The 12735-nt window shown below is 40.9% G+C and overlaps 1 protein-coding gene across 2 annotated transcripts in view; it reads right to left on the minus strand.

Annotated features, from left to right (window-relative positions):
* The window catches only part of LOC116736683 (copine-8), an 87506-nt gene that overhangs the window by 50410 nt on the left and 24361 nt on the right, over window positions 1-12735 (minus strand). For both annotated transcript variants that reach the window (XM_032589313.1, XM_032589314.1), the window contains exons 2-4: window positions 9029-9069; window positions 8153-8199; window positions 6480-6583 (exon numbers count right to left, since the gene is read on the minus strand). In XM_032589313.1, the coding sequence (XP_032445204.1) occupies window positions 6480-6583; window positions 8153-8199; window positions 9029-9069 (192 nt within the window). The remainder of the gene's footprint in view (window positions 1-6479; window positions 6584-8152; window positions 8200-9028; window positions 9070-12735) is intronic.

Consider the following 12735-nt stretch of genomic DNA (forward strand, 5'->3'; position numbering starts at 1 on the left):
TTCGATGCCACTATAGCTTTTATAGACAGGTAGAGTCCCTACCTACCAGGAAAGTGATGAAGCCTCTTACCGTACGCGTCTCTCAGGAATGTTTTTGTCTTGGTAGAGTTTTCAGATTCTCCACCACCCGACTGGTTCACGACACATGAAGTATTTGCTTTCATTGTTTATCTGAGGCATTCACGCGTCGGATCATATCATTGGCAGAAAATGAAAAACAATACTTGAAGAACGAGATTCTCTCTTTCCTCTGCAGAGATATGAATAACCATGTACGAGGGCTGACTGTTGGCTTACTGTTGCTATAATTTTAACAAAAATATTGCTGTTTACAGTGGTGTTGTGTGCAAGAAGGGGGAAAAAAAGCAAGATTTACCGACTTTACAAGTAAAGTAAAGTGAGATTTTTCAGACATTCTGGGTTCCAGTCAACTGACTTTTAGTTTCAGTTTGAAGTTGTTGGGTTTTTTCCACAGTGTCCGGGCTGGATGCCAAATATTTCTCAGACTGCTCACGTCTCTATTGTCATTGTTTCCTTCAGCTTTTCTTATGTTTTCTTCCTCTTGGTTAATTGAGAGATTTTCTAAATTACTGTGTTGCTTTTTGACTTGTCCTCTCAGTCAGCTGGAGTTTGCGCAGTGCCTTTGTGTTTTGTTTATTAAAGCCTTTCGTATTCATAAGTAGCTTTCCGCTTTCATGAGTGCGTTTACCGTATGGGTCAAAGGTTTTAAGCTTTTTCACGTTTTGACCCGCTATAACCACAAAGTTCAATGCATTACGAGAGGGTAGGGATTTGTTCATTGTCCAAACTTTTTGTAAACAAAAATCTGAAAAGTGTGGCCCGCAAATGATTTGTGATCCCACTGAGTAAAACCTAGTGCAACCAACTGTATTAGAAGTTTGTTAGAGGGCATAAATGAACAAAAACTCATGAAAACCAAGTAGCAGACCAGAAAGGTCAATTATAAAGTTGTGGAGGTGGCTAAAATGATGCTAGGTTCTAAAACAATATTTTATAGAGTAACCATGTAAACCATTATTCTGGCTTTTATGATCCAAAAGGTAATATTTGGCCTCTTGCTTAAAAAACAACAATATTTTTAGTTGTAAGTTAGTTCCACAAAGTATTGACAGAAAGGGAATGAATACAAATGAAAACTACCTTTGTGAGATGGCTTCGCTAATTTTTTAAAAACAAAAATGTCAGCTACTGCAACATAAATTTGGAGGGGAAAAAAAACAGAGGATATCAATATTACTTCAAGGCCTTGTTTCGTTTAATCAATGTGTTTATTTAAGAAGCAAAGACATAAAGTTTAGCGTAATAAATCAGCGAAAAGTGATTTCCGTCGTCACTTTTCGCTTTATTTTCAAACAGCCTCATTGTCATGGCTCATCTTTCACCTGCCATCGTCTCAGACGGCGTTACCCTCGACGGGCCGACAGTGGCAGCTTTATACAGCTGCTGATGAAAACAGAACAAAACAGGAGCCCCATGTGAACACACAGAGGGGGAGAGAGTCACAGAAAAGCCTGTTTCTCACACATTGAGACTGTGTGTGAGCTTATCCTGACAAATTCTCTCACAGCTACAAAAAGCTAGCTTACCGTTTTTGATTAAAAGATGATCGACTCCGTTCAGACAAGCATTAACCCAACTAACCGTGTTACTGCAACGGGACGAGACTTATTTGTTGTGGGTAGGCCTGTCGCAACAACGCATTTTACTGGACAACAAATTGTTCCAGAAATTATTGCAATAAACAATAATAATGACATTTTGAGCCCATTTTCAACTACTACACTAATTATGTCAAAGTACATCCTCTGAAAAATATAAATCTAAAGAACATTTGACACTGGAACTGGAAAACATTTTACATACCCAAATTAAATAAACAACAATAATTGAAATGGATTATGAAGTCCATGTTACCAAAATTGCTTTTCAAAAATAAAAATAAAAAATACTAATAACTCATGTTTGACAGGGAAAACAGGCAAAAGTAGCAGCTAGTGCAAACCAACTATTTGCTGCAAATGTTTGCAGCATTTTTCAGAACGCTGGCTTTTCAACAAGAACAGAAGGTTCTGTCTGTTATGGACAATAAACAGCACCCTCTCCACCACATAGTGAACAGACAGCGGAGCACCTTCTCACATAGGCTGCTCCAGCTCCGCTGTCGTAGGGACAGGTACAGGAAATCCTTCCTGCCACATGCCATCTCACTGTACAATAAAAGCTAAATCATTGCTCTGCACTAATCAGTCCGATTTCGCACAACTGCACTGTGGCACACTGCTGTATATATATTTACATATACATACTGTTTCTGCATTTTTGAATCTTTGCAAGGTCTGCTCTAAGCTGCTTTTTATATTGACAGCATGTTATATTTTATTTTATCTTGTCTACAATTGCTACTCAGTGGTGGTTGTTGTGTGTCTTGTCTCTATGCTGCTGTAACTGCGAAATAATTTCCCTGCTGGGATGAATAAAGTAATTCTATTCTATTCTATTCTAATACTAAAGCAGAGCCTCTCTGCCACATGGAGTTAATCAATCTCATTATAATTTATTATGCAAGTAATTTATTGCTTCTTACACCCTAATTGAACTTTAATTGGCCTGAGTACAACAACTTGCTTGTTTTCCTGATTTTCCATTCGCTCTGTTCCTTACCCATCACAATACAATCAGTACTTCACATTTTGAAATTTATAACTTGTCTTCAAAGCCATTCTTCTAATCCCTCGGGTGTCTGATAGTCCTGCCTGTCAGGTTCCCCTTTAAAGAGAGCCTGTCATGATTCTCTGGTATAGTTTAGCCGAGACACTTCATATTCAGATGATTGTATTTGGAAAGCCGCTTTAATAATTACCAGCTCTTTAAATCAGCCGACTGGTGAAAATATGCTTATTCAGGTATCATAGTCGAAGTGCAATCTATATAAAGTCAAAAAGAAGTCAAAAAGAAAGCCCAACAAGTTGAGCTTGATTCATTTCCATAGCCCCAATTTGTCAAACACTTTAATGATATATAATGAGATTAGTACCATTGTACAGCAAGAGTCCAGTTGAATTAAATGAAATTGAAACAATGCCTCATCCTAAGAATGCATGTGGCAACTGTGGAAAGGACGAATTTACTTTTAATAAAAAAGAAATGTGCAGCAAAACTACAATTCCCCAAAAGACTTTACATATATTTCTTAGTAAAAAACCCACAAATGTTTTGTTTGGGTTTATTTTCCACATAACATTATATCAATAACAATAAAAAATGTGTTTGAGGTGGTAAACCTGATTATATTTGTTTTGGATATTTAAAATATCTTCCAGTTCCAGTGTTGAGTGTCCTTTGCAAAATTAAAGTTTATTGGTCTTTGAGAGGGCGAACTTGCATTATTATGCCGTTGTTATAATTACTTGAAAATGGTTTCAAAACTACAATATTTTGCTGGACAATCCAGCAAAACTTGTCATTGTGACAGGCCACATCAATCTGAGGGAAACTGGTGTGATCTTACTAGCAAATCTAAACTAGATTCTCTGGAGCGAGGATATGAAGTTTCATTCAAAAAAAAAGCTGCATGGCATCTTTTTTTTCATGCACAACAACGCAAGTAGTAGCAGCGTGTGCTTCTTCTGTGTGTAAATAGACAGACTGGTGACTTGTTGAGATCTACCGGAGCAGACTCGATATGAAAGGTTAAATGCTTCTGTTTTTTTCCTGAAGGAAAACCGTCTTTCCCTACATCTTCAGCCACGATCTCCCGAAACTCCGGTTGTTATGGCTACCTGCTACGCCGCACACACCGGCACGCAAATACCCACACCGTGGCTTGGGCCGCGCCGCATGTGCAAGAGGCACACATCACTTTTGGTTTCGTCTCGGAGTGAGTCTGTCCACCATGTGACCGGGTGACACAACTCCTGCACATGTGAGCGCGGAGCGTGACTGAGCGACTCGGTGGAAATGCCAAGGCAGGGATCCTACGTTGGTCTGGCTGAGCACCTGCGCAAAAGGCTCAGGATATTTTAGGTGTCGTGATTGGAAACGGTCCAGTCACCTCTTAAGAGCTGCCAGGATCCAGGTGTGAACCCAACATTCCAAAGATGCTCATCATATTTCATTTTCTCACAACATTCCGCCCACAAAAACTATTTTTTCCCCACAGCCTTTTTTTTAATTTTCTTCTCCTTTTTTTTCTTACTACCATCTCAGACCCAGCTGCTCTTTCCCGTCGCGGCCTAACTGTCATGATGACGGTGAAAACTGTTGCCGCTCCTCTGTGGTTTATGGATAATCTAATTAATCTTTTCGTTTTAAAAGAGAAACTGAAATTTGCATGTAATTAACGAGAAACGGCATCACCTAGAGACGCTGCTGGCAGGTTCAAAATATCCAAAACCCCATCGGTATGCGAAGGAAGACAAACGAAATGTCAGATTTCTGAGTTTGCACCTCGTGCAACCAAAAAGGTCTATTCAGTAAATCTGAAGTACAAGGAAATGACGCAGATTCACACTGATGACATCTGTGGAATGATGAGAATGACATCTTTAAGTTTAGAGAAAACCAAACACGCAGGCTCAACATAAACCTTTCATAACAACAGTCAAGTACAGCGGTGCAGATGTAATGATTTGGTGCTGGTTAACCATTGGACGCCACTACAGAAACCTAATCCAGGATCCAATTTAGTTTTCTGCTGAGTGTTCACAGAGTTTCTATGGATAGAACATGGTGTTTAATCACAAACTACTGCTGGATCCCTCACTGTTGTTATTGGATGAGTCACCAGTAAGATTTGTAGAAATGCTCACAAGAACAAAAACTGCCTTCCTTAATGAAAGCTCCCGCAAAATCAGGTATCATAGTCGAAATGCAACCTATATAAAGTCAAGTGGAAGGCCGTTTGTCAACCAGTAGAAACGTACTGGATCTGAGTCACTGCAGCAGGACGGTAACCTCAAAGACGCCACGAGTTCCACAACAGAAAGGCTGGGAAAATATTGAAACTTATTCATGGATGTCTGGAAACCTCAGTGAACTGAATTGTTATAGATCACCAAACCAAAATTCATCAATAACATCATGACAGACTGAACACATCAAACAGAAAACAGCTGCTTTGCTGCTAAAAAGGGATTTTTACAAGTGATATAGTGAGGAGGTGTAGTTGTTTTTTCCTCTTAGGGATTCTCTCGGCTTCACAATTGAAAAAGGGCGCACTTTATTTTCAAATTGCCCCTGAACACAAGCTACTCACAAAACGTTACGCGTCCAGGAAGGAAAGGTCTGATTTGAACCTGATGTGGTAAACATGCAGAGCAGTGACTTGTATGTAAATAATCCAATTCGCCCTCTCTAGAACTGCCTAAAAACAGAGAGTGAAAGTAGAGTCATCATGAGTGGAGCGTTAGTAAACATTCAGGATGCTTCTGGAGCATCCAACGGTCAAAATAGGGAAAGGATGTAGAGCAAACTCCTGATGCTGTTTGCCTCGGTGTGTGTGAACTTTCTGTGGTAAAACGTCTACAACAGCAGTCTCTAGTAGGAAACCCCCCTGTCAAACCTGACACAAACGCATCGTTGTTGTACTGCTCCGGTAGCTTTTTTTTTCTTTTTTTTTTTTGGTCGGAAAAGATTTGTACAATTCTTTCTGACATGCTTGCCTAAAGATTTTGTTTTGTGAACATGGAAGTTGTGCCATCAGGGAAGAATCAGTCAACCATCTACTGAACTGAGTAAGACGGTGGGAGAAATGTCTCAGCTGAAGGAACCCTGAACCTTTTACTGTGGGGTGGAACCACTCTGCAGGTGTCTTCATACAAAGGTGAGCGCCTTGCATCAGTTGACCCTGACCTTTCAAAGCTGTTGGTTCACCTTTGGGTTTAAAAACGACAACTGTTCCACTTCCAATTCAGCTTCAGAGCAAATGAAGGCGTTTTAAGAGGCTGTAGTTCTTGGAAAAACCGAGCCTTCTGTTGGTCTGAGAGGCATTTATACACTTCCTCTTTGACAGCCCGCAAAGTAAAACACAATGTTTCCAATTTTAACAAAAGACATCTCAAAAGCTGGTCAGAACTGATGGGACAACACAGAGGGCAAGAAGAAACATGACAGACTTCAAACTGGAAGAAAAAGTCCACCTCACAGGAGGAAAGTGTCCCCAACATAAAGCCGGAGATACAATCAAAAGGCTATGTGGTGAAGTGGTCTAGTCAAAGTCTGGGCCTGAACCTGAATCCAACTGAAAATCGGTGGCAAGACTTTCAAATCGACGTTTGCAGAACATTTACTCGCATTTTTGTAAGCCAATCACACAAAATAGTACAAAAATATATTGCATGTGGCTAAAATATGACAAAATGTGGGGAGCGAATACTTTTACTTGTCGCTGTACAAAGCAGAGAAAACCAGACAAAAACAAGACACTAAAAAGTTAAGCAAACACAGGAAGTTGTACTCACAAGTCAAATCTGAGATTCTGTCTCTCTTCAAAGAAGTAGTCCAGCATGAATTTCCTCACAAAGTCTGGGTTTAGCGTGTTGTCAATCACCTCCGTTCTCCCAAACTGGAAATAAAGAGCAAAGACGAGAGAGATGTTGAGAGAACAGTCGGGAGAAAACTCAAGGGTCCGACCGTTCTTCGTCTCCGCCGCTTTTCTCAACCATTGCCGTTCGCCGCCCTGCATTCAGAGAATCTATAAAATGTCGCTTTATCTTCACGCAACACTTCGAAGATTTCTCCGCTCAAACAAACGCGGCTTTTCCAGACGTTCCAGAAGTTGTGGTGGCTCGTGTAAAACACCTTCTCACCTGCAGCCTGTTCCTCTGGAGAAACATCAGGGGAGGCTCTGGTTACGGGAGATTATGTACAGCTACAGCGTAATGAATGCAGAGCAGCTTAAGAATCCAGTCAATGGGGGTCGGGCAGGTCAGCGTTTGACATTTAACTTTGCCTGCTTGATAAAGCAAGCAGATGACGGGCCACTCGGAATGTTTAAGAACCGGGAATGATTGGGGCAGTGGGAATTTGAACTCTCATTTACATTCGTGAATATTCATGCGGAGAGGGAAGGGGGAACAACTCTCTGGTGACTGCAGTTCAGAAAACATGTTCTTTAAGATGCTGTCGAGGGTGTTTACCAATTAAAAAGAGCAATGACAGGCATAATTAGGACTTTCATTAAATCTGGCTACACCTAAAATAAGTCCTCCACCTGTGCCTCTGGTTGGTTCGCTGATAAGTGACCATCTGCCGTTTTCACAGATATCAGCTTAGATGGTAAATAAAAATCATTGATGCAAAAGTGACGCCAACAGTTACCACAGAGAGACAAATTAGGCTGGTGAATACATTGACCTGATGTGTTATTTCTAGCTAAATGTGAATGCACATTGCTTTTAATCATTTTAAGTGATAAGTGTTTGTCTAATGAGAGCATGCGTAGCCTAAAGTAAGTAAGAGCTTAAGCACATTAGAAGAGCCTTGACTAATGTAACCCGTGCGGCTAAAAAGAGTAACATTTGCATTTAAATATGGTATTTTAATGACTCAATATGTTGCCCCCCTGACTGTCGACTTCTTAAAGGGATAGTTCAGGTTTTATAGAGTGGCTATGATACGTAAAATACCTGCTATAGACGGTGAATGGTGGGCTCTCAGTTCAGATTTTCTTTTTTTTTTTTTCTTAAATCATGGAGAATCAAGCTAACTGATTGTTCACGCAGGTGTTTTTCCAAAATGTCTTCCCACCATCAGATGTCTGTAGATCGAGTACATCCATGTTACATGGGTGAAATAGAAACAATTGGTTCCATCAGCTCTGTGTTCTTAGTTTTTCTCTCTCATGGTAAAGTACTATATGATTTCTTCGTTTTTCTTCATCACACGAAGAACTCTGAGTCTGCTTAGCTGCGTCTCATTCCTGAACGAAGTCAGCGATAGAGCTTCAGCTGCTGCTAAAAAGGTGTACTCCATTTATTTCTCTTTGCTAATAGAAAGTACTCCTTTGCTCATTTATTCTGTATGCAAGATGAAACTTTATTGTCGTATTGAGGTATTCACAGCCTTGAAACATCAGACACGTCGACCATTACAAAGAAGATGCAGTGGTGTTGCAGTGAAGAAACGTACTGACCTCTCTCCACTCCTTGTTGCCCATGCCTTGAGCGTAGAGAACACAAACTGTAAAGAAGACAAACGTCTAACGTTAACAACACCATCAATACAAACAGCTATATCAACAGTACGTGTAGCTAATTATAGAATAAATAAGGCTGGATTACTGAAACAGAACATGTTTCAGTTTTTTTTTTTTTATTCCACCAGAAAGCTGGAGCCGTTTGATTTGTATGGCTGATATTTTTATCACCAGGTCACACACCCCGGTAATCTATGCATCTCTGCCAACTTTAATACTTTCACCTCCCGGCTCCTTCCGACATCAGTCAGGTTCAAATTAAAGGATTAGAGTTGTGCTCAGAGGAATCACAAGAACTACCTAAACATATAGTTAAAGCCCGTCCTCTACTACTACATACAATCACCGTCATCCCAGCACTCTTCTCGTCACTGTCATCGTCATCATCACCACAACGAGTCACGTTTTCCATCCTGTTCTCTTGGAAATGTGCTGACAACTTGTTCATCATGTAATAACTTTTTTTTCTTGTGTGGTCTTAGATTGAAGGACACAAATGCTACAGTGGAAATAACATGAAGAGTTTTTGTGAAGCATGAAATATCCTGGCCAAGACCATAATGAAAAGGTAAGGCTACATAATAAAGTTGAATGCATGACTGTCATTTACAGTAGGTGTTTGTTCAACAATAAATTTGATCCATTAATTTAGTAATCATTCTAAATTCATTACCGTCCATTTTAACCAATCTCCTGACTCTTATTTTAATATGTGATAAAGACCTCTCTCCAGAAAGTAACAGTGTTGTCTTTTCCACATGACCATCTAAAGAGTTATGAGTCTGATGGGCTTTTGGACATTATGTCTCTTACTTGGGTCTGATTTGGAGAAGGTGTCCATGTCCAGCAGATTTCTGTGGAGACACAAAGAGAAGAAAAGGATGAAAAACAAAGTTTGTTTGGGCTGATGTAATCCAGCTCTGTGCCCAATAACCTTGTGAAAATGTCGTGTCAAGAAAATCCGAGCTCATCCCACTTCCCCATGCTGGAGATTTTAGTTTAACAGTAATAATAAATAAAGTTATCTTTAAAATGAATCACTCAAGTGACATCAAGGCCCAACAGTAGACTTAGGTGTCAATAAAATAAATCTGGTTGTGTGTGTTGTTTTTGTCTCATGCAAACTTTGCTTTAATTCTACTTTTTTCTATCTAATCATAAGAAATCATAGTCAGTCAGAGAGAGTCATTAAACAGGAAAAGCAGGTTTCCTGGAAAAAGAGGAAGTAAGTTTCCAGCCTGCAGATTTATAAAAAATAGCTGAGACTATTCCTTATTTTAAAGCATGAAAGTTTTAAAGAATGAAATCTAAAACATTTTGGTAATTTGATAAGATTCAAAGTAAAATATTTATATTAATAATGGTTTACTTGTAATAATATTTACACTTACATTTGTGGGAACACTTACAAGAAAAACAAGTAACTGTAACTTTGGCATCAAATAATTAGAATCATGTATTATTCTTGGTTTCTTTTCAGAAAAACATCTGTAATAACTCACATTAGGATTATAATGCGAGTGATTAATAAGTTATGGTTATAAAATCATAAATGAATGATAAATCAGAGAAGCTAAAGAAAATAAATGTGATATAAGTTATGGTTATAAAATTATAAATGAATGATAAATCAGAGAAGCTAAAGAAAATAAATGTTATATAAATGTGATTTTGACATTGAACTTGAAATGGTGTAAAAGGTGTAACTGCAATTAAACATCACTGATATGTTGGAGGTAGAGGAGAGTAGGTGAAAGGTGAAAGGCAAGGAACTAACAGGAGAGCAGAGATGATCAACGCCTTATTTAGGTGAAAGGTTGTGAAGACAACGGACATAGGAGGTTGAGCAACCTGGAGACATTAGCACAGACATCAGGACATAATGTCTGAAGGACAGTGATGGATATGAGATCATCTGTCTGAGCAGTCAGAAACCCTATAAAAGGTGGGTGCAAAAGAGGAACCTTTCGTTGGATCCTCCGGGCAGCTTCGAGCCAAGATCGAGATGGACAAAGAACTCTGCAGCTGAAGAAGAGCCGGGGCCACAGAGCCGAAGACTGTCCTGCTCATGGAGACCAACCGGTCAGGCCCACAACCTGTGGCTTCGAATCGCACTTCTCTCATCGGCTGGGTTCAGACCCCAAAGACAAAGATGAAGACAAAGACAAAGACAAAGAAGAAGAACTGGTGCCTTTTTTCCTGCCAGCACCAAGTCCTGTGTGACCTCACCATCCATGCGGAGAAGAAGCTCATCAGACCTACAGAGATCCCTGCCTTCGCCGATCAACATCTTCCTCCTGCTGCAGCACCTTCTTCATCATCAAGCCAGGTCTGGGGTTCGAAACGTCAAACTCCGTCCGTCTCTCTCAAAGGTTCCCTTTTTTAGTTTTCAGTGTCAGCAGTAGGGAAAGATAGACTAGATGATTGATTTTACTTATTTGATTATTTCTGCTACTGAATTAAGCTGTACTGACCCTTGCAAAAATGCTTTACTAATAAAATATTTAGCATAAAGAAAATCTAAAAGATGTTGTGGACATTCAGTTAATGAGTCACCTTAAAGTTCTTTGATGGTTGTAAAATATCTCTGATGCTTGATTCTGGAGAGGAAAAAGTTTAAAATGTTTTTAGGTTGCTGGTAGCCCAAATTTAAAACGTCATCCTTGGGACTCGCCCGAGTCACTAAAACCTACCTGGTTCAATAACAAATGCAAGTTGTAAAATAGAGAACGAGCGACCGTTAACAGGTGTGCTCTGTGAAACTAGTTGGCTGTAGGCTGCTCAGTCTGGCTAATTCACAGGGGGAAGAAGGGTGGGACACCTGGATGTAGGCCGTCAGAAAACCAGGCGAATCGTTTCTCGAAACCAGCTTAAACAGAGTTTACTTCAGTTCTGGACAGGGTAAATCCCGGCAGATTTAGGAAACTCAATTAACCCGTTAGAAGGAGAGCTGGTAGCACATCTCCCCTCTCAGAAGAGGAAGTAGAGAGTGAGACAGTAGAGACAGAAGGGGGGGGGGGGGGGTGTTGCGCAACAACAAGTGGCGCCCAACGTGGGCTGGGAGTCCATCACCCTCCTGCAGTTCGCCGTCCTCATCCCCTGGAAAGAGAAGATGTTCGTCCGGGATGTGAAGATGCAGATTCTTCATCCTCAGTTGTCACAGAGGGCTCAGTGTAGTCATCAAAACTCCACTTCTCTTGACACCCCCTCCTTGGAGTTTTGATTTCCCCCATGAGGTGATGAATGTCGAAGAAAACTTGGATCGCTCTGATTCTTCTACAGGAACCTTCGCTGGATGAACTGTCGGTTCTTCAGGATGTGGAATGGTTCTTTAGGGAAGATGGGCTGAGACAGAAGGCCTCAAAAAAAAAAAACCCCTCCTTGGAGTTTTGATTTCCCCCATGAGGTGATGAATGTCGAAGAAAACTTGGATCGCTCTGATTCTTCTACAGGAACCTTCGCTGGATGAACTGTCGGTTCTTCAGGATGTGGAATGGTTCTTTAGGGAAGGGAAGATGGGCTGAGACAGAAGGCCTCAAAAAAAAAAATTCTGGCTGTTCAGCAGAGCAAAGCAAAAAGCATAAGCATCATGACACTTTATCCGTAATCATGATCCTTTTCCATTTTAATCCATCAGGTTGTGACAGGAGTTCTTCTTTAGCATAGTCCAATTTCTTCACGGCCCTCCCAGTCCAAAGCCTTGAAGTTGTTCTTTGAACGGCAACCTTCCTGTAATAGTGGCCAGTCTACTGTAGGATGGCATGGTGCTTGATTCTCTGGCCATCTTCTTGTAATGTTCTGGTTTGCTGTAGCTAAGAACTGGCTTGAGCACTGCTTCCTCATGGACCCCTTTCTTCATCAGTAGTACTGTGTTGAAGTTCAGTACTTGCTTTACAAAATCTCGGGCGTTGAATCTCAGCTTGATCACCGTAGTTGCAGGCCGATCTTGAGCTTTAATCCAAACTCTCTGCCCTGTTTTCAGTGACACTTCGAGCTGCAACTTCCCTTTTTCTTCTCTGAGCAAAAAGGAGAAGTGTCTTCGCCTCCCTGCTTTCTGTGACGTGAACGGAGTTCCTCTGCAGGGGAAGACCTGCTCTTCTAGCAGTTGTCACTGTGTCCATCAGCACCAAGAGGTACTTCTCACCTCTCTTTCCTGTTGTCCCCATTGGCTCTGCTACGTCCATGCAGACTGAACCCCATGGGACTGTGCTCTTGATGAACAAACCTTCCATCCGCTGCCCTGGGTGCCCTGCGTAGCTGTGCAGAAAGCTGATGCAGTTCTGTTGAGGTCTCCTCCTTTTCCAAACGATCTGGACGGCCGGCTTCCTCCGGCCGGCTTTCCTCCTCGAAGTGATCATCCATCACTCCGTCTCTCTGTCGGTTCGAGTTGTCTATCCCCCAAAGCCTCTCTTTAGCCTTCGAGCAGGGATGGGTCTAGACTATGTTGGCTACTAGCTTCACTGTCTGGATCCGGTCATTTATCCTCAGTAGAAGCTTTCCTTCACCTGTATGCCATACAG

The sequence above is a fragment of the Xiphophorus hellerii genome, chromosome 17, assembly GCF_003331165.1.
Source record: "Xiphophorus hellerii strain 12219 chromosome 17, Xiphophorus_hellerii-4.1, whole genome shotgun sequence".
Lineage (NCBI taxonomy): Eukaryota > Metazoa > Chordata > Actinopteri > Cyprinodontiformes > Poeciliidae > Xiphophorus > Xiphophorus hellerii.